This window comes from Grus americana, chromosome 8, assembly GCF_028858705.1.
Source record: "Grus americana isolate bGruAme1 chromosome 8, bGruAme1.mat, whole genome shotgun sequence".
In the NCBI taxonomy this organism is placed as follows: Eukaryota; Metazoa; Chordata; class Aves; order Gruiformes; family Gruidae; genus Grus; species Grus americana.
Window position 1 is genome coordinate 5,363,753 of NC_072859.1, and position 21,753 is coordinate 5,385,505.

The 21,753-nt window shown below is 56.2% G+C and overlaps 1 protein-coding gene across 1 annotated transcript in view; it reads left to right on the plus strand.

The window, feature by feature from the left end:
• The first annotated feature begins 603 nt into the window (after positions 1–603).
• PAPPA2 (pappalysin 2) overlaps positions 604–21,753 on the plus strand; it is a 90,590-nt gene continuing 69,440 nt past the window's right edge. Inside the window, exons 1-2 of the mRNA XM_054834188.1 lie at positions 604–1,096; positions 5,995–7,057. Coding sequence (XP_054690163.1) covers positions 604–1,096; positions 5,995–7,057 — 1,556 coding nt within the window. The remainder of the gene's footprint in view (positions 1,097–5,994; positions 7,058–21,753) is intronic.

Consider the following 21,753-nt stretch of genomic DNA (forward strand, 5'->3'; position numbering starts at 1 on the left):
GTCGGTGCTGTCCCAAAGCCTCGGTGACGGGGAGGGGATGCGGAGGGGACCCAACGCCCCCTCCGGGGGCGTTGGGTCCCCTCCGCATCCCCTCCCCGCCAGCATCCTGGGCAGCGCCCGGGAGGGCGGAGGGAAGGGAGGGCGATGCTCCGCTCGGGGTTTATTAGATTGGACATAATCATCTTTAAATAAGGCAGCCCCCCCCTCCACACCCCTCCTTGGTGGGGGGGTGGGGGGGGGTGGGAAGCGGAGCGCCTCGGGGCTTTCTAGATAAGGGCGTCTAACGCATCCCCCGCTCCCGCAGGCAGAGCCGGGCAGAGCAGAGAGCCGCGCAGGGGCTGCCGTGCCCCGGGAACCCCGGCTGCAAGCAGAAGGGGGGTCCCCGCCGCAGTGCTCTCGCCCTCCTTCTCCTCCTCCTCCTCTTCCTCCTCCTCCCGCAGGAGCAGAGGGGAGGAGAGCGGTGCCGGGGAAAAGTTGGGGGCAGCGGCTGCGGCGGGGGCCGGGGGAGGATGCCCCGGCGCTGCCGCCCGCCGCCCCCCTGAGTGTCCCCCCCATCCCCGGGGCCACCCCCCTACCCCCCCCAAATTTTCGTCCCCAAGGAGGATGCTGCGCGACGGGGCCCCCCTGGCCGCGCTGCTGCTTGCGGCGCTCAGCCTGGCCCGCGGGGACCCCCGGTCCCCCGACCCCTCGCCGCTCTCCGCTTGCGGGATGGAGGCACCGAACCGCCGTGCCGCCCCCCCGCATCACCCCTACGGGCTGTACCCGCAGGGTCCCGGTGCGCACGGGGTGCTCGGCGCTGCAGCTCCGCCGGGCTCCGGGCGGCCGCGGGGCCGGAGATCGCGGGGAGCCGAAGGAGGCGGAGAAGAACCGAGGGGCGAGGCGGACGGCCAGGTCCGGAGGGAAAGGCTGCGGGGCCGGGAGCCGCAGGTGCCGAGCCCCCCCCGGGAGCGGCCGCTGCCCACCCTGTACTTCTCCGGTGGCCGGGAGCAGCTGGCGGCGCGGCCGGAGGCGCTGCCCCACATCCCGCGGGAGGAGTTCACGCTGGAGGTGTGGGTGAAGGCGGAGGGCGGACAGAGCAACCCGGCCATCATCGCAGGTAAAACCCGTCACGCCGGCGGGCAGGCAGGGAGGGATGGGGACCCGACACCCCCCCCAAATCCCCGTGAGGGGCTCGCCTGCCTTCTCATCTGGGCAGGTGACACCCCGCGCCCCCACCCGTGTCCTCAGCACCCCAGGCGTGAAATATTTCTCCTTCCCTCGAGACCAAACCCTAAAACATCCCCTCCCCTCTCTTTCCCCTCCGCCCCGTCCTTCCAGCCCGGCCCCTCCCGGCTCCTCTCTAGTTTCTCCCTCTCCTCCCGCCGGGAGCTGGAAGGTCCCTTTGGGGGGGACACGCTCCGCCCGACTCCCCCCGACCCCCCCATTCCTCCTTCCCCGGGGCCGCGGGCACGCCGGGGACTTTCCGGGGCTCCCCGCCGGGCCAAGCGCCCGCGGCTCCCCGCGCTCCCCCCCCCCGGCCCCGGCCGGGCTCCCGGCGGGTCCCCGGGGCTGGCGGCCGCACGGTGGCAGCCGCGCCGCACGCACGGCCCCGGCCCCGGCATCCCCCCCCCCCCGCCCCCTCCCCCGGGCTGCCGGCCCCGAGGGCTCTGCAGAGCGGTTCCGGGGGCAGAGGGCGGCCCCAGAGGCTTTTTCTACCGGGAATTATCCCTTCAGCCCACCAAGCTAAGAAACAGGCAGGTGATGGAGAGCCTGGGGACAGAGGGGACCGGCACACGGGCAGGGAGCAGGGCAGATGTCACGTCCTGCAGCGGTGCAAGAATGGGCGTCTGTGGCAGGGTACAAGCGTGGCAGGGCAGCGCGGTGATGCCGGGCAGGGCTGGGCACGGGTGGCAGCACCAAGAGGTATTGGTCCCATGGGATGTCTGGGGTCCCTCTGGGGACAGCGCGGGGGCTGCTGTGTGTCTGTGCCACCTTGGCCAAGCTGGCTGGTTGGGGACACCCTCTCTATCCTAACTCTCCGTCCACCTGTGATCCCTGCGCTGAACCTCTCTCTGCTTTGCTCACCGCCTGGCCCCTTTCATTTATTAATCTCCCCGGCTCCCCGGGGCAGCAGCCACATCTTTGCTGCGGAAGAGGTAGGAGGGACGGGCTAGAGACTGGGTGGCAGAGGGGGAAAGCAGCCGCGTACAAGGAAAGTACCCGGGGTTTGCTTCGCTGTCTGCCTTCCCACCGGGGTCCCTGCTGCCTCCCCACCAGCAGGCAGTGGCTCAGGATGCATGGAGCTCACTTCCCAGCCGTGGCATCGGCAGCACAGCTGTTTGCATCTGGAGGTCTGGCCTGCAGGTGTTGGGTTTTACTTTTCCCAGCTAGCCAGCAGGGGTTTTTTTATTATTTTTTTTCTTTCTTTTTTTTTTTCTTTCCTTGTAGAGGGTGGGACGGTTGTTAGCACTGAAAGTGCCACCCGTGAGCACTGGCACTCCTTCGGGTAATATCCCCTGGCCTCCGTGCTCCAGGGTTTGAGTCAGCCCCAGGCACCTCCAGCTGTCTGAGTCACTGTCCGCTTCCCACCCTCTCCCTGCAGCTGGGACCGCGAGGCCCGGATGCGGGCGGCGAAGGGGGACAGGCCAGCGCCGCTGGCGTTTCGTGCGAGCAGGTGACGTAGGCAGCTGCCAGCCCTTCGGCAGGTGCCGTCTGCCTCTGGTCTGCCGCTCCTGCTCTGTCGGTAGAGAGGGGACTGAGCCGTGAGGTGGTCCAAAGCTGTGGAGGAGCTGGAGATGCTCCAGGTGTCCGTGTGCAATGGAAGGCAGGAGGAAGGCAGGGCAGAGCTGAACACCTCCCAGCGTCGTTGTCTGGGAAATAAGTCCAGGCTGAGCAGCTCTGCCCAGGCAAAGCAAGCTGTCCTGTTGGCTGGTGTGACTGCTGCCTGGATTGAAGGCTCAGGAGTTGAGGATTTGTTCCCATAGATGTCTCTTTTGCCTTAGAGCCCTCCTGGGTGGGGCCCTTCGTCCCTCTCAGCCCCTCTTGCATGGAAGGATTTCTGCTGGGGCCCTGCCACAGCCACCGCCCGGAAAGGAGAGTGGTCCCTCTTTTGCACCCTTCTCATTTTGGGGAGCAGATGAGAGTCCTTTCATGTGATGTCATTTCTTTTTCTGCCTTTTTTGTCTCCCCTCCATCCATGCCTGGGAATTTCCCCTTGTGCCAGGCTGAGGTTTGGGTTTACTCAGATCAAAGATGGTTTTGTTGGGTCAGAAGATCCCTCACCAGAGGCATTCCCAAACTTCTGCTGGGTGTCCTCCTTGGGTCCCCGAGCTGCTCACCACTGCATGTCCCAAGGGGTGACCACTCTCTCGGGCTGGCTGCTCTCATGGCACAGCTTGGGGGTCCTGGCCTGCGTCAGACCCTCCAGAGCCTTAGCAGCTAATTTTGCCCCAGTACCTGAATCTCAAAATGTGTCTGAAATATTCCTTGTGCTGCAAAGCTCCCGGCCCCAGCAGGAGCAGATGCTGCTTTGAGAGTGGTCCTTACAAAGTGGCACACTTCATCTCTTTGGAGGCTTTTTCTCCATCTCCACTTTTCCTGGCAGACACCTTTCTCTTAATTTTTTTCACTGTGGCCAACAGCTCTAGTTTTAACCCCAATGTTATCACCCTAAGCGCTGATGAACATCACAAACAAGGTTAGAGCTCCCTTTTCCCACCAGATGGATTAGAAGCAGAGTTGCACTTACAGCTGCTGAGGAGATTGGCTTGTACCTCCTCTGCAAACAGCTCTTTCCCTTTCTGGTGGGTCACCCCAGGACAAAACACCAAGTTCCTTGGCAAATACCAGGGTCTTCCAGGGTCCAGAAACTGGTCCCCTGATGATTTCTTGTGGAAGCCTTCTGGAGATGTCAGGAGCTGGTGCTGGTTGGCTTTGCTTCAGATGGCATCCCTGGCCATGTCTAGGAAGCACCAGCTGCTGCTGTAGTGGCTTTCCAGCCCCTGTTGTAGAGCTGACCTTGGCCTTAATCCCTTTGGTGAAGTCTCCAGACCTGGTTTTAGACCTGCTTGAAGTTCTTTTGGCCAGTTTTGAACTCATCAGGCACTTCCAGGCTTGGCTCCAGCGTGGGTTTGCAAGGATGCTAGTTCACGCTCACCTCAGAAGGCTGTTCCACCCCTGATGCTGTTTGCCCCAGTTTTACCTTAGTGTTTAATCAAATTTTGGGCTCTAAATTGTTTCGAGGTGAAATGCATGAGTTTTTCTAAGAGAAGAGGTACGAAACACTGTCTCCTCAACTCCATTGAGGACCAAATCCTAGAAGATGGCTTTTTGAGCGTGCAGGTCTAAGCACCTTTCATTCAGCATCCAGCCCAAAAGTGCTCTCCAGCTTTGCCTTCTCATACCCGCAAGGCTCCCTCGCCTGTCTCCTGCTTTTTTGGCTTCTCTTCATCTCAGCTTCCCCGATCTTTCTGCTTCCCTTTCACAATCCACCAGAAAACAGGAGTTGGCCAAAGCCCATCCGCCCACAGAGGCTTTGTGCGTTGCTGCCTTTGTAGTGAGCAGTGGCAGGGATCCGTGCCTGGGGTGGTTACGACTGTGGGACGGCCAAGAGGCCACCACCCATCTCGCCCTCGGTGAAAGGGATGGATGGAGGGAGGGGTGCTGCTTCCTGGGGTGCAGCAGGGCTTGAAGTGACCTTTACTGGCCACGTTTATGAGGGCTGGCAGGGGAAACGTGGGGTCATGGTAACCTGGCTTCAGTCACATCCCCTGGATGAAAGCCAGGAGGTGCTGCTCTTCCTGGAGCTCCTGCTCCTTTACACCTCTGCCTCTCCCCACTGGCCTCTTTGCAATCCCAGCAGCAGGTACAGTTTCCCCAGAGTGTCGTGCTGAGCATCCCAGGGACAGGCGAGGCAGCGGGACGGGGCAGCAGTGCCTTGATTTGGCCCGTGATGCCTTGACACCACGGAGATGGGCAGGCGATGCGTGTGATGGGAGCAGCGCTGTGAGGGGCAGGAGAACCTGTGCAGGCTGGAGCGTAAGAAGTATCACAGCAGGAGCATAAAAAAGGCCTTCGGGCACAGCAGCATGTTTCGGCAGCATTGGGGCACCCTTGCGTCTGGAAACGATTTGTTAGGGCGGGGAGCAGGAGAGCAGGGGGCTCCCAGAAGATGCCACTGGTAGGGCTCAAAGCGTGCCTTTGAGCTCACTCGCCCCAGCTGACGACGCTGTGAACGCCCTGGCTTTGGTGATTTAGGAGCCCAGAAGCATTTATTTCAAGCAGCGGGTCCATTTCCCCTCGCCAGTATTTCAGTGCTTCATGGCCATCGGTTCCCAAGGGCATTCGGTGCCTGCGAGTCTCTGGACCCCGGCGATGGGCACTCAGCAGCCTGAGTCTTGGGCAAAGTCAGCAAAGCTCCAGGTCTTGCCCAGCCCAACACAGGTTTGCAACACGCTCGGGCGCACAGGGAGAGGCCGAGCCCAAAGCTGTTCCTGGGGATGGGTATCTGCTCGGGAGACCTTGGGGGCTCAGCAGCGCACCCGCCTAGCTGGAGGCAGCGCATCCCTCTCCAAGCCTTGCCTGCCTGTGCTGGATGCATGACTGGGAGGAAAACCGGAGCATAAAGGAGAGCTGTAAATCTGCCTGGAAGCTGTTGGGAAAGCAGTCCCTGGAGGAGGTTGTTTTGCTTTGGGTTGCTGTGCTCTAATTCTTAAAAGCTTTGGCCTGCAGATAAAAAGCTTAGCCTCTAATCCTGTCCCGGAGGAGCGCTCCTACAGAGAGCAGCTCAGAAACACCTCATTCTTCAGCCTCTCCTGCTGTCCATGCTCTTCCTCCCCTCTCCATCCTGCCTCTCTGGCTCTGCCATCCCTCCTGGCTATTCTACCTACTCATCCAAATGATTTTGGACGCGGGCTGGGGTCACTCCCCGGTGCAGCACCCATTGCCCAGCAGCAATGCTCTCTGGTCCTCACCAGCTCTCCTCTCTCTCCATCCCCATCCCCATCCCTGCTGCAGGCATCTTCGACAACTGCTCGCACACGGCCAGCGATAAGGGCTGGGCGCTGGGCATCCGTGCCCTGCAGCTCGACGGCAAGAAGGACGCCCGCTTCTTCTTCTCCCTCCGCACAGACCGGGCAGCCGCTGCCACCGAGGTGACCGCCTACCACCGCTACCGCCCCGAGGCATGGACCCACCTGGCCGCCAGCTATGATGGGCGGTGGATGGCCCTCTACGTGGACGGGGCGCGAGTGGGCCGCGCCGGCGGACAGGGGGGACCCTTGCACAGCGCTTTCATGGCCTCCTGCCGCACGCTGCTGCTGGGGGGGGATGCCTGGGGCACCACGCACGCTTTCCGGGGACACCTGGCCGGGCTGGCCCTGTGGCGGATCGCCCTGTCCCAACCCCATCTCCAGCGGCGCTTCCTAGAGGGGGTGGCCGGAGGGATGGCGGGGCTGGCTCTGGCCACCGGCTTTGCCACCCCGGAGGAGCACTGGACGCCTTTCCGGGAAGGTGCCTTCCCCCGGCAGCGGGTGCTGCCGTCCCCGCCGTCCCCTGTCCTGCGGCCGCTGGGCCCCCCAGCCTGCGGTCAGACTGCCTGTGATAACGTGGAGCTGGTCTCCCACTACAACCGGCACTGGCCGCTGCGGAGCGGGAAGGCGGTGCGGTACCGGGTGGTGAACCTGGTGGAGGACGGAGGCGGGCGGCCAACGGTCAGCCGGGAGCAGGTTTGGCGGCAACACCGGGCGCTGAGCGAAGCTTTCCGACCCTACAACATCTCCTGGCAGCTCAGCTTGCTGGAGGTACGCAACTCCTCGCTGCGCCGCCGCACCGTCCTCCTGGGCTGCGAGCCCAGCAAGGTGGGCAACGAGCGCTGCGACCCCGAGTGCGAGCATCCCCTGACCGGCTACGACGGCGGGGACTGCCGCCGGCCCGGCCGCTGCTTCTCCTGGAAGCGTCGTGATGGCGTCTGCCACATGGAGTGCAACAACATGTTGGATGACTTTGATGACGGTGACTGCTGCGACCCACGGGCCACCGATGTGACCAGGACCTGCTTCGACCCTGACTCGCCCCAGCGGTAGGTGCGGGGCTTATGGGGGGGGTGGCACATCAAGGGATGGGGTGCACCTTCTCCCCGACACCCGCTCTGCACCTGGATGTTGCTTCTGACCAGCTGCTTTCTAGCGTGGAAAGGCAGAGGGGCGTTTTCCTGCGGGGACGGGTGTGCTGTGCCATCGAGGGCAAGTAAATCCTACGGCACGGGACGGCACCCCTCTGTGATGCCCTGACATTAAATGTTTTTCTCCGCCCCAAAAAATGATTGGAGTGATCACCCTGGGGAATTCCCAGTGCAGAGCTGCTGGTCTCTGGTGACATGGCAGCGGGACCGCAGGCATCCCCGGGGTGGGCAGAACGGCCCCGTGCAAAGGGTGCTGCTTGCCCTGACCCCCCTACGCGGGATGCAGCAAGGGGATTACTGCCCCTTCCCTGCCTTCCCTGGACGTGCCTAAAAGCCTGATTTCTTAATTTGTATTCTAAATGCCTTTGCCTGAGTGCTGGGGTGGGGAGAAGGAGGCGACGTTGCTAGGTGTGAGCGGCAGGATTTGATAGAGGTGTGGGTTGGTGTGCGTGAAGCCGCGCAAATCTCGCCCTGGGGAGTGATGCCCGTGGGGAGATCCCTTGGCTGGGCAAGGGCAGGGGCTGGTCAAACCCCACACCTCAAAGCCAAATGGTTGTTTGGGAGCAAATCCCCCTCTTCAGGCCAAAGGCATGGGGCGGCAGCTCGGTGCCCGAGGAGGATGCGTGCCTTTACCGCGTGCCGCAGGTGCAAAATGCCCTGCAAAACACACGTTGCTCTGTGGAGCATCAACACGTGGCGTTAGGGGACCCCTGCTTTCCCCGGGGCCCTTTGGAGGCAGCAGCTGGGGCGGGACGGAGAGGGGGACCCCCTGCACGTGATGGGGGACCCCGTGGCGGCGGGCACAGTGTCCTCGGCGTGGTTGGTGGCTTGTGCACGCCTGCCTTCCTCCTCGGAGCCTCTGAAGTGCCGGCAACCTCGCTGATGGCTTCCAGCACTGGGGCTCTGCCAAATGCGCTTTCTGGCCAGAGACAGGGAAGGGAAAAAAAATCACGGCTTTTCCTTTTTTTTTTTTTTAAGTCATTTCTGTCTCGGTGTCAGAGAAAATTGCTCATTCCCTGCTGCTGGCAATGAGCAGAGGTGCCCACTGGAGCAGGGGCATGACAGCATCTGGGGAGACGAGCTGCAAGGGAGGATTTTAGGGCCATGTTGCACCTTTGATCTTCTTCTTTCTCCTTCACTTTTTTTCCCTGGGCTGTGGGAGCAGGTAGGCTGTGACCATAAATCCCTTTTTCCCAAGCCAGCTTCTTCTCTCTGCTACGTCCCAGGTGGGACACCCAGGGAGGAGGGAAGCAGGTGTCTCTGCTCAGGTGGTGGTGATGGGAGAGGAGCAGGGCTTCCCTTCATCCCTTCCTGCCTTTCTCACACGTCCTTCAGTCCTCTGAGAAAACACAGGAGGAGGACGGGGAGCCTTTCTTCCAACGCCTCTCTCCAACCACAGAGCCGCACACCCTGCTCTGCCCGAGCACCCCCAGAAGATGTTTCCCCACCCCTGGAAGTCTCTTTGGTGACAGCCACCATGGCCATGCTGTGCCTGCCTGTCCCCTTGTTTCCCATCCCGGTGAGCGAGCATGGGCAGGGCTTTCCTGAGCGCTGGGGAGAGGAGCGGCTCTCCTGCCTGCACGATGCCTCTCCTGCCTGCACGATGCCTCTCCTCCTGCCTGCACGACGGCTCCCTGCTCGTGGTGGCCACGAGCATCCAACACCACTCGGCTTTTGCTTCAGCAGGGCAAAGGCTCGGTCCTTGCCCTCCCTGTGCAGCTAGAGAAATGTTTTCATCCTCAGACAAGAAGGGCTCCACCTTAAATTAAAAAAGGCCAAATTTTTGCTGGTATGAATCAGGGCTTCCATTTGTCAGGATTTTCCCCTGAAAGTTGGGAAAGAAAAAAAACCAAACCAAACCAAAACAAAAACCTTGCTTCTGTGGGAAAGGAATGGGAAAATGGGAACACTAGGGAAATAACAAATCTTTTGCAATTTTCTTTCCGCAGACCTCATTGGCCTGCGCAGAAGACAAGATTGATTGTAGGCTAAGCTCTAAAAAACGAAATCCGGTGTGCCCAGCATTTGGGAAATGTGGGGGCATGAGCTGAATCCTGCTGCTGCTGAGCTCTTTGGAGCTGCCTTTCGCCAACTTCTTCAGAGATGCTGGTGGACACTCACCCTCCCTGGGCTCATCCCTGCTGAGGGTACCCTGGCTCCTGGGGAAGAATATATATGTTTGTGGGAAAACCAGTGGGAATTTGGTAGCGTGGGTTTGGGAAAAAAACAAGGTGAGCTTGAGGTCCCTCAAGGGCATGGCCAGGTTGGTGCCGTTGCCCCAAAGTTGGTGGATGAATCTCAAGATACACGAGCAGGCGACCTTAACCCAAGGGGTTCTGTTCAGGCAGAGCTCCCGTTGAGCGAGTACCTCTGGGTTTGCTCGTAAGGTAATATACTTAAATGAACATTTATGAGGAGCGGGGCAGCTGGGGAACTTACAGAAGGATTTTTAGGGTGGAAGCCAAAACGGGAGAAATAACGCAAAATAAAATTTAACAAACTGCGGAAAGGCGGCACAATAGGAGCCAGGTGCTTTGATGTGAACAACAGCGCTCGGTCTGTAACTGGAGGAGAGCTGGCTGCTGCTCCACCGAGATGCCGGCGCTTTTTCATATCTGCTGGAGAACCACGTGCCAGAGCCCAGGAGGGAGCTGTGGCTTTGGGAGAGCTGGGGGAGAGGGAAACCCCACTGCAGGTGGTGCTCTTTGGTCGCAGCACCGAATCTTCTTTCAGGTCATGGTGGCAAGACAAAAAATTGGGGATTTTTTTCATGGAGTTAATCAGCTCTGCTGTATTTCATTTCAAGGCTCTCACAAAGAGTGGTTTGGATGTGAATGTTTCTTAGTCAGAGTGAGACGCTGGGCAATTTCTTACAGCATACAGATTCAGTCAATTTTGGTGAAGGATCTCGATACCTTGTCTTGACTCTCATGACCTAAAGCACTCACGCAAAAGCTTTTACCTTTTGAGGTAAGATCCCTTTGAGGGATCTTAGCACATCCCTCACTTCCTTGGGCTGCAGCTTCGAGAAAGGCAAATCACATTTCCAGAGGGAGACACTGTTCCAGAAGAACAGTGGCAGCTCTAGTTCTTCTTAGCTAGTGGACATCTCAGCATACTTCCAGGGCCACGCTTGGTGCTAGCATATACCCTCGCCCATGCTTAGTAGGAGAGGGAAATGAGGTTTGGAAGGAAGGATTATAAAGTTCTGGTGGGGATGGACCTCGCTGTAGCCAAGGTAGGAGCTGCCCCTGGCTCTGGGGCAGGGGATGATGCTGAAACCATGGCAGCGTTGCTGTGCACAAAGCCAGGTCATCAAGGCATCTTGCCGAGTCCTTCCTGCACCTCCTCTAGTAGTGCATGGGGCAAGACAAGTCCCGCCATGCTCTGAGCCAGCTGGACCACCATCCACGTGTAAAACACACCGGTGGGACCGTGTGCTTGTGGCTGGAGGGAAACAGCTGAGTGTAGACATCCCTGCAAGACAACACAACAGGAGCCATAGGCTGCAAGTCAAGGACTTCTCATTCACCCTGACCCACCGTACGAAGAACAAGGGGACAGGCATTGGCAGGAGAGCTGCCTGCCATCATCCTTCACCCAGTCCCATCCCCATTTAAAGCGTTTTCCAGGAGATGCTGGCAGAGCCATGCCAGGGTCTGGAGTAAAATTTGCCTCGATTTGCTGCAGACAGGCATCTCCTCGCAGCGCCTGAGTGCTATTGTAATTGGTGCTCTTGGAAGGAAAGCAGCAACAGCTCATTAACAGCAATTAGCACTCAATGAGGGTCCCCCTCGGGCAGTTAGTCAGTGAGAGTCTGGTCTGTGACACAGTTAATGTGAAAAGAAAAACTGGAGGGGAGTCTGGAGAGCGAAGTGGATAAGGGCAGAGCTGCTGGGCCTTTCATCTCACTACCCAAAGTAACAGCAGAAATAACCGAAGTGACAAAAGGAGGTGCAAAATGACCAGGCGTCTCCAGCCTCTTGGTGGCCTCCACTGGGATGACCGCAGCTGTGATATTGAAGTGTACCTGATTAACGGGACACTTGATGGGCTTTCATGCAAGCTTAGCTGGTCTTCCAGTCCTAAGGGAAGGATGTTTAATTGGGTTAAGGCTGCTTGGGAGCCTCCCCGCTGTTTAAGCGGTGTCTTCAAAAGCTGATCCAGATTAACATCACTGAATGTCTCTTGTGGACAAGCCCCGGAAGATGAATGAATCACTCCCAGCTATTCTCTGGCACTTGAGCAGCCCATTGTCAGGAGATGTTCAGCTGAATGTGGTTGGATTGATAACATAAAAGGAGTAAAATTGAGAGCAGGTGAGGCAAGGGTGGTATCTTAGGGCAACAGCTGACCTGCCCAGACCTTAAGCCCATCCAGATGGTAAGGCAACATTCAAATTAGCTGCTCATTTCCCTATTGCCTTCTTTTGTTACAGGACTCCTTAGCAGATCTTTCTCACGGTGAAAGAGGGCAGGTATGTGCAATGTTATTTTAAAATTATAAGTTTTGGGTACAACCTGAGGCCACCAAAACTGTTGCAAAGCATAGATTCAACTATGGTAGGTGCCTGTAGATGCCTTCGCTTGCTGCTTGTGGTGGTAGGTCACTTGAAGGGTGGATGGGGAGGGTGTATCATCTGCAATATATCAAACTCCTTGCCTGTGAGGTGTGGAATGGAAGAGACTACCTGCTCACCTGATGCTCCCATGAGGAAAGCGTGGATAGGAGGCCTGAGCCCTGGCTGCTTTTTAGCTGTCTCTGGCACCTCTTGGAGTCCTACTGGTCTGTACCCAAACATTGGCTTGGTGTTCCAAAGGATCAAGCCTCAAGAGTTGGGCTTGTGTCTCAGGGCTTGTAAGTGCGGTGGTGAGGAGTTGGGTGCTTTGGGGGCCACAAAGGTGGCAGTGATGGGTTCACTGGTTTCTGAGCTTGTTGCTTGTCTCTACTAGACCTGCTGGGACTGGGGAGGTGCAGTAACTAACAGGGCCTTTTGCTGGAGCCTGATAATTTCTTGGTGGATGCTTTAAAGTTTTATGAGAGTGGTTGGATTTGAGCTCACAAAAAAATTTATTCTTTCCTTGTAGGAAAGCCTACTATCTCTGGGCTTTCCCATCAATTACTGATTTCAAAACTTGGCAAAGATAGATGGGATTGTCCTTGGTAGAGCCCATTATATCAGCTGGGCAGGATGTCTACCAAGCTGCTTGCTTGCGATGGGACTTGGAGGCTGTATTCCATGTGAAAGGGCTCTGGGCTGAGTCACCCAGAGACACAACCTTGTGGGTGAAGACCCCAAATTTTCCTTTGACCTTCTCAAAGTAGATTGGAGAGTATTTGGCATGTTACTGCCCCTTAGTAAGTATCTGGTGTGTTGTGCCAAATGTGAGCCCGACAGCGGGGTTTTGCCCCTAATAGGGAGGTCTCAGGGTGGTGAGATACTGCGTGCGCTGTGGGCTTGGTTGGTGTGACTCAGTGGGCTCTGCGCTGTGTTTGCATTTAAGCCACTGGGCATCGGCATAACTCAGCCTCTGGCTGCTGCCTTTGCTTTCCCTGTGAGAGGTATTTTGTTTGCTTAGTCTTCCTATTTCTTCTTTCTGGTTCCTTGTTTGCTGTGAAGGCTGCTCCTTTCCTTCCATGTGATGCACTTGTCTGTCCTTGTGTCTTTTGTATCTCCCAAACTTTATCGTAAATGAGGCTACGAGTTGGGCGCCCTAGAGTTTTCTTTGGGGCTTTTGTTATCACAAAGATGTGAGAGAAGGAGGTTATAACCTCTCCAGTGTGGGCTGTTAGAGGAAAGGAAAGGGTAGCTGTGGGCTGTGACGTCAAATGATGGGAGGTACACGAGGAGAAGATTGGGAGTGGCAGAGGAGGCGGTGATGGGGGCTCCAGCATGGAGGCACACTCTCTAAGGCAATGTGGCAAGATCAGGGTCTGACTTGGCCCCTCCAACGTGGCATCAGGCCAGTGGGACTGCAGGAGTTACTTCTTTTGGCAGCTGGGGGGAAGGTGGCACCAAGTTGCAGCTGTTCAAGGGACTGTGCAAGGTCTTGGGGACACTGGCCAAGAACGGAGGGCTCCATGTCACAGTGGTTACCAGTGGGACCAGAGCTCTGTTGTGTTACCCCAGGGAGCAGGGCTGGAAGAGGGTGTAGAGGTGTCCAGGTCTGAGGGCTGGTTCCCAGCCCCTGGCTTTGGCGCTAGCCAAAAGCAGGTCGCTCTGTATAGCGTGCTGCAGCACACTGCTGCTGTGCCCAGGTCTTCTTCCATGCATTTTGGGGTGCTAAAAGTAGGAAATAAAAACTACAGTAACACACACCTTTTCTCCCCAAGGTAGAAGGCTGTGGGGTTAATTTCTAATAAGCCTCTGCTGGAGGACGAGTCTTGCTTGCTCCCGCAAGCCTTCATGCAAGCACGGAGCTTCCAGGCAGCATGTTCCTTGAGGAACCTGCCAGGTCCCCCCGGAGGTGGCCGTGTCTCCATGGGAGAGGGAGAACATGATCTGTGTGTGAGTGAGGGGAGAGGATCCCCGCCCAGCAGCTGTAGGCAGCCTGGGTGCTTTTGGGGAAAACAGCTGTCCCAGATGTGAGCTATTGTTCTAGCAAACACCACTGTCCCTGGGGATCGCTTGTGGGGGGCTGATTGTATTGGGATGGCAATTGTGAAGGAACAGCATGTGTCTCAGGGCTGGGGGGGGTTCGCTCTTTGTCCCGATGTTCAGCCCTCCCCAGGGCTCCTCCTTGTCTGACCGTACCCTTGCCCACGGGCAGAGGACCCCAGCCGAGACCCTGGCAAGGCTGGTGAGACCCCAGGAACCGAAACGGCGGGGTGGCGAGGAGCTCGGCAGCCGTGCGGTGGGAGTCCCTCAGCTCGGCATTGACGGGGGTCTCTGGGTTGATTTATCCCGTGTTTGGGTTGGCAGGCTGAGCCGCGGCCGTTGGAGTCGTTAAGCCAGCGTACTGCTTCCAGTTTTCCTTGGCCCCGCCGCCACCGTTATTTAGGAAATCAGATTGCCCCTTCGCAGAGGGTGATGGGGCGAGAGGGAACGGGTCCGTCGGAGCCCAAACCCACGGAGATGATGCGAGGCAGAGGGCTTTGCTGGGAGAATTTGGGGAGGGTGAGAATTTAAGCCTTTGTGACTGTCGCCTGCCGAGGGCTGCGCTGGGGACCAGAGGCAGCCTCGGATTTTTTTTTGTTTGTTTGTGGTTAACGTACGATCGTTACATTACAAAACTTCCACAATAAATTATCTCGCGTCCTTTTTATATCCGCGAGGAAGGCATTTTTAGAATGCTGGCTTGTGCGTGCCGTGCTCCGGCTGGGACACCCAATCGCTTGGACCTAAAAATAAGTTGGAGGCTTGGGACTTGGTTTTTCCCTTTTAAAAAAAAAAAAAAAAGAGTAATAAGCAGGGGGAGATGTTTGGTTTGAATAGATTTCTTTTCCTTTTTTTTCTCTGTCTCAGTCCCTTTCCTGACTAATATGAAGGCTGCAAGTTTTTGCCCTTTGGTGAGCAGTTTAGGGCGAATGTAGCAAAGTTTTTTTGGAACTTTTAGCAAGACCGGACAGTGCCATCGTGGCGAAGGGTGCCTGAGGGGGGTCTGCTGAGCACAGGGCTGTGTGGTTAAGCTTGCAGAGGAACGAGGAGCTGTTAGCTTAACATCCCTGGGAGTGCCATCCCTGCTCAGCAAACGCACTCGCTGTTGTCGGCCCTGTAGAAGGGTCCTTCTGCCTGCACCCAGGAGCTTTTGGTCTGAACAGATGAGACGGGCCAGGGGCTGGAAAGGTGGCACGCTGCTCTCCTGCCATGCTTTCATTGACTCGTGCTGCAAGGCCATACAGCCTCGCTGATGGGCACGTGTGTTGCAGCCTGCTGTGGGCTCATCTGAGCACCGTCAGAAATCCTTCCCCAGCCTCACGGTGTCTGTGTTTCCTTTTCTGCTGCCCCACTAGTCATGGAGGCTGGATGAAGAAGAGAGACTGACTCTTGCTTGTCACCTGGTGGTCACCAGAACAGTTTTTGGAGATGACCTCAAGCTAAAGGCTCTGTCTCCCCCATCCATGCAGAAACCAGTTTGTGGTGCGGTCCCTCTGCACCAGCTGTGCCCTCTTTCAGGAGAGGACTGAGCTGCCTCCTGCTACCTATTAGTCCATGTTTCTCTCCAGCCTTGACTGGTCCTAGCACAGAGCTCCACCTTCACTCTGTCTCTTGAAACCTGGTGCTGGAGGTGACGTGCATCAGTCCCAGCTCTGCGGCTGGAGACAGGCTTTAGGTGGTAGTGCGGGACATCCATTCTGGCACGTGTGCTCATCCAGTCCTTAGCTCTCTTTCCCACCATCTCTCATCTGTCCTACAGAGGAAGATGCTGTGGGAGATGGGTGGAAAAGGGAGGCACCTGGTAAAAGCTGGACACTTGCTTTCCATTGAACAGCGGTGGGATGGGCGTGCCTAACTTTTCTAAGCTCCTTTGAAAACCCTGCATAGCAAAGATCATGTCTTCTAAGATGTTTGCAAACACCTGCCTGTGTTGTGGGCAAGGGTAATCCCAGCTGTTCAGCTGGGGAAACTGAGGCACGGAAGTCTTAGACATCTTTCCCCCCCCCAGTCATGCAGCAATGAGGTACTGCTATTGGCACTGGGGCTCTGGCCTCCTGGTCCCTGGATGGGAAAGGGAGACACTTAATGAAAGGAGATGAAGCTACTGGGTCCTGGCTAAATGCAAGGCAAAAAACGATGCTCTCACTCGCACGGCACTCCTCTGTCCAGTGCGCTTTGCTGAGCCTCCTGGCGCTGAGGCTCTGCTCAGCCGCGTGAAGCCCATGCGGTGCTGGGGGAGACCAGGAGCGTTGTATCCACCTGTGTTACCCCCTCTGCAGATAGCGAACTGTGCTATAAATAGGCATTGAAATGCCAGTGGGGACACTGACTTGTTTGCAGAGACCTTAAGACCTCCCTAAACCTGGAGTGTTGCTTTGTATTTTTGCTGCAGGCAAAAAGTAAGAGAGAACTGATTTACTTACACCAGCTCTGCTCTTGTGTTAGATGGGACAGGGCTTATCTTTGCAACCTTAGGCAGACAAAAAGTGCTTGGTCCTGGCCCAGGAGGTTTTTTGTTTTTCTTTGCAACAAACAATCCAGGCAGAAAGTAAACCGTACCTGGCTTTGTTTAACTTGGAGCCTGCTCTAGAATAACTTGCCACTATTGCGTTCTGCCTTGCAAAACCGCAAGGGGCTGCAAACATATTTCTCTGTTTCCCCTGGAGCTTCTGGCTCGCCCTCTCTCACACGTTCTGTATAATGCCAGCGCCTCGCCAGCCAGCATCGACGTTATCAGGAGAAGGCGAGCGTCTCCACAGCGTGTCGGTGTGCGCCGGAGCCGGGATGCTGCCCGGGCTGGGCTTTGGAGCCTGGCCACCCAGGGCAATGCTGGGCTCCTCTCCTTCCCCAAGCTGCTGCTTTGCTGCCTTTCTCCCTGTCAGGGCTCACTTCCTTCCCCTAAATCATCCTAAACTGGATCTTTTGCTTTTGAATTCTTCTGATTTAACTCCCCCAGCCACTGCTGTCTTCCTGGATGACATCTTGTGATGACAGCTCCCCTCTCCTTCTCGCAGCCCCCACAGATGTGCAGTGGCTTCCTGACTCGCTAGACCCACGCTGTTAGGTCTGTGCTCTTGCAGATGGCCAGGCACGGGCTCTGGGGGAATGACGATGGGTTTTCAGAGGTCACCACGATGGTCTGAACCTCCTTCGCGCTGGCTGAGAGTGAGGGGTCAGTGCTGGGTGCAGGTGGGAAGCCCAACCCAGTGGGGTCCTATCACCCAGGCACCTGCAAGCCTCGGGGGTTTGCACCCAGAGTCTGCGCTTGGCCAGCAGCATTGCTTCTTCCTTGCGTGCTCTTGGGGTTCAGGGGTGGAGGTGAGCGTTGCCGCAAGCAGGCAGGATGCTGTGTTATGGACCTACGTGGGGGTGGCATGGGGAGACACCAGGGTGGAAGCAGGCTGTGACCTGCAATATTTGTCTCCTTTGCCTGTTCTGCTGGGGAGGAGGAGAAGCAACAGGCTGTGGCTCTGAACTCTCTAATTCCTGCTTTATTGTGGGTTTTGAAGGGGAACCTAAGAGGGAGCAGGAGGACAGATGTCCCTTTGAAATTCGGGAGTTTTCAGGTCCCTGGTTTTTGTCTGGCTTATTCTACAGAGGTGACATGTATCCAGCCCTGCTGTCCTGCACACGCGTGGCTTGGGCTCTCCTCTTTGCAATGGCTGAACCCACAGGCTGGTTTCAAGCATATAAAAATCTTGGGTATCTGTGTTCCTGCAGGCTCATGGAAGCAGCAAGCCAGGAGATGGGAATGTCAGCGGTGAATTTGCTGAGCAGGGGTGACGCTCCCAGGGACGTTAAGCTAACAGCCCCTGTGATGGGCACGAGGTGCTGAGCCTCTGTAGACCTTGGAGGGCTGGTGGGGATGATAACCCTAAACATATGTCTTAGCAGGGGTTGGAGGCGTTCAGTCAGTGCTCGCAGACACCATGAAATAAATATTGGGGTTTAGTTTGGTCTTTGCTTCCAGGATTATGTTTTAGTAATTAGTACATTCCTTTGGAGTTCACTCCTATTGATGTCTTTGGTACGTGTTAATCTTGGATAAACCAAGACTTCTACCTGGGAATATCATCAACTGGGAGCCTGTAGGTCGAGCTTAAACCCAGGAATCTGAGGTATACGTGGCTTTTCAGCTCCCGAGGAGCTCTTCCTGGGAGCAATGGGAGTCCGTAGAGGATGAGAGATGGTCTGTGAGCCCTCTGCTCCCACCACGAGAGCTCTGAAAGCCTGACGCTACATCGCCGCCCGGTCTAATGAAAGACATCCCCGTACCTTGATGGGTCTCAGATGGGTTGTGTCTTTTAAGATGATCTCACCCGTGAGGAAATGGTAAGCCTCTCTGAGGAAGAGATGGCCATGATTCACTCCGATAGAAATAGAAAGGCCAAACAAGCAAATGGAAACTCCCTATTGACCAAGTCCCTGCAATTTAAAAGGGTTTTTACTACCTATTCCAGTATGCATTTGAAAATCATATGCGTTTACTCTTACATACTACAATCGGATGGTTTTTAAGCCATTAAGGCCCATTGGGTCAATAACCACCATTTTCAAAAATCTATTAAATACCCATTTCCGTGGAAATAGAGCTTCTACGATTGATCATGGCTACCAACTCCCATTAAAGTAAACCCTAAATGCTATCAACTCCCCCAAGATGTAGAGCACTAAAACGCAGATTGCCAGGACAGATTTATCCCAGGGGAAAGTTGATGGCCCATTATGCTTAAGCAACGCAAGAATTGTCACATAAGCCAGGAAGTTTATGGGACTTGCATGGATTTGTCCTCCCTGAGGGGGTAAAAAGGAGGGTTCATGGGGTGAATCAGCAGTGCTAACACAAGCTCAAAGCCAGCCTCCTGAGGGAGCTTTTGGGGAAACATTTGGATTATTTTGTATTAACTTTCAGGTGTATACAAGCTTTGGTTGTTTGGCAGAACCAAACGATGCTTTAGGGCTGAAGTGCTGTAAGAAATGCTGAATTTGTGAATCTGTTCTTGGTGGCACAGGGTTTTCCATCCAGGTGGAATTATACAGAGGTGTCACGCTTCTGAGGCCGTATGAGGGAAGATGACCTTGCAAAGATTGAGGTCCTTGTCTCTCTGCCCTGGGAAGGAAGCCCTGTGGGGCTGCTGGTGGGGTGGTGGACCCTAAAGCAGGCTGCGGGGGTGTGAATGAGGTGGGACTCCAGGGGATCCCTGGAGGTTGCCTCTGGGTGAGAAGTGGCTCAAGAGGCGGAAGGCTTTCCACCAGGGGCTTGACAATGTGGGGGAGAAGGGATGGGAAGAGTGGGTGTCCCCACAGCAATATCACTAGTGGCTCTTCCCACGCGCGGGAGGGGAGAGCTGTGCCAGTCCTAAAATGTCCTGCGGAGCAGAGAGACCCTGCGCGTCCCCGCTGAGCGCCGGGGATGGAGGGGTACGGCTCTGGCAGGTCCACCTCGGGAGGTGACCCAAAGGGCTGGGACCCATCGGTGTGACTGTCGTCCCCTCTGAGGGCAGCCCCCCGTTCTCAGGGGAGGCACTGATGGTGGCGGAACAGCAGCACAGGGGAAAGGGGTCCCAGCCCCGACTCCCCCGCCCTGGCTCGGCAGAGGAGCGCAGGAGGGAGCTTTGCGATCCAGCTGTCCCTTCCGATTAGGGCTTTGCCGTTTACCATCTCTGCCAGATGGCAACAACTTGCAGGATGCGAGCTGGCTGCTGGCGTCAGCCGAAAGCTGCCGTGGCCCCTCAGAGGAGAGGTCAGGTAGTCCCTGCCGAGCCAGGGGCCATGCTTCCCTTGTCTGTCTCCCTTCATGCCTCCTTCAATCAGCTTCACCGCAGCCCTGGATTTCTCTGCTGCGTGTGCCTGATCCTGACCCGGCATTCCTCTTCCCGCTGCCCTGTCACTTCTCCGAGCCCTCCGCTGCTGGGGGATGATGTCCGTGCTATGGGGCCACGTCTAGATGCCTCCTCCGTGAGGCCGCTGTGAAAAGATGTGCCTTCGCCTCCAGCAAAGCTGGGATGCTGGATGGTATTTGGGCTGGGAATGGAAGAGGCAATGGGGTGAATTGGTCTCCTCCTTCTTAAAGGAATTTAATTTGAGGCAGGCAAAGGGGAACATGTGGGTTCCTGTCCCTGGGAGAGAGTGTAGACATCTGTTCCTAGAGCAAATGTGGGACTTTCTCCCGGGTTCATAATGCAATGCCTTCTGTGTCAGGCAATCCTTTGATCCTTTGGGATTGTGGATGGCTGGTCCTGGTGCTTTCTGTAGTGCAGGACTGACTCCTTCAGGACCTCAGGAGAGAGTATAGGTCTATCAGGTAGCCATAACCATTGGATTCTTTTGGGAACCTGAAATGCAATTTGGACAAAATGCTGGTACCTGGGTCCAAATGAGTGATTCTTAAAAACCTCACCTCCTGCTAAGATGTTCTCAGTTATAGCCAGGAAGCCTACGCAGGCACATGGACATGTGCTGGAATTCCCAGAGGAGCCATCCCTGGAGTTTCTCAGACTGGCCGTGCTGCCCATCATGTGTGTGGCAGCTAGCAGCTGAGTAAGGTGGTAAGCCAGCCTTGGCCTGCGGGTGCAAACATTGTGAAACCGGTGTTTTTCAATGATCCAGACATCTGATACACATGTGATTAATCTGTGCTGAAGGAAGAGCCACTGAACACCCCTGTCCCTTCAGAGGAGCAGTGGAAGGAACTTCCCTCTCCTGCCGCGCTGGTCAGAAATCACAGGGGCTGATGATGCAGATGCTTTAGCATCTCCTCTGAGAGAAGCCTCGAATTTGGCAAAACCTCCTGTAAGAAGCCACACAAGGAGGCTGTACGCAAAGGCAGCGTGGAAGGGGAGGTCAGATCTGCTGGGGGGCATGTACCAATTGGATGTCCTGAGGGTGCCCACCGTGCTGCAAGCATGTGGCTGGGGGTAAACCTCTGCCAAGGTTAATTACCGTGTATTCAACACTAGTGGGGAACCATCCTCGGTGCCTGGGGGCTGTAAAGGCTGACTTGTGCAGGGAGCTGCTTGTTCAGCCCTAAAACACGAGTACCCGTATGCCACGTGCAACCAGCCTTAACACTGGTCCCTGCACGTGAGCTGTCGACAGAGCGGTAACGAGATCCAGAGAGGAAACCGGCATGCAGCAGAAAAGCCTCAACCTCTGAGCAGGCTGGTGGGGAGGAATTAACGTGGGTTTCCTGAAGTCAGGTGCCCTGGTGTGGTGCCAGAGGCAAAGACGAGTCCTTGATGCCTGACTGCGGCTTCCCGAGAGCGCGTGCAGCATGCCTTCGCCTGCGTGCGCACCGGCAGCGCCTGGGATCTGTCGGTGCAGGCAACTGGTTAAAAATTTGGTATCCCTGGCAGTGTATTCAGAGTTTACCCAGAAAGGGCATTGCATGTCCTTCACTGACCTTCAGGTGGTCTCATCTATGTCAGTCCCTGTGTTTAAGCAGTTCCATCTCTTTTTTTTTTTTTTTTTTTTTAAAAGATGGGGTAAGAGGGTGCAAGTAATAACATGGAGCCCTTTATACCTGGAAGTCTGTTGAAATTTGCAGGTGGATTTAAGGTCTGTAAGAGAGGACAACCAGATCAGCCTGTCTTGTCATTATCTTTGTTCACCCCTGTGGACGTCACCACATGTATCACATTGGCTGTTTTCCAGTCGTCTGCCCTGCAGCCAGTCCTTCTGGATTCAGGGTGGCATTTCCCCAGGCTCCTCCTGCAAATGTACTGCATCCGTTGAGTTTTGTTTATCTACGAACACTTCTATTTCTGCACTCTTCCCTCCTGCTTTTTGCCCCTTGTTCTGTACCCCTACATCCCACCCCCTTCAGAGCTGGGACTTGCTGCCGCGTCCCCAGTGTTTTATCTTCCTTCCCACCCAGTACAAATGGCACTTCAGCCCCCATCCAACCGCTACCACCTTTTTTTTCCACCCCTTTATCTTTAGCTCTGCTCCAGTATCATGCTTTTAACCTTGTACCCCACTGGAAAGGAACTCAAAT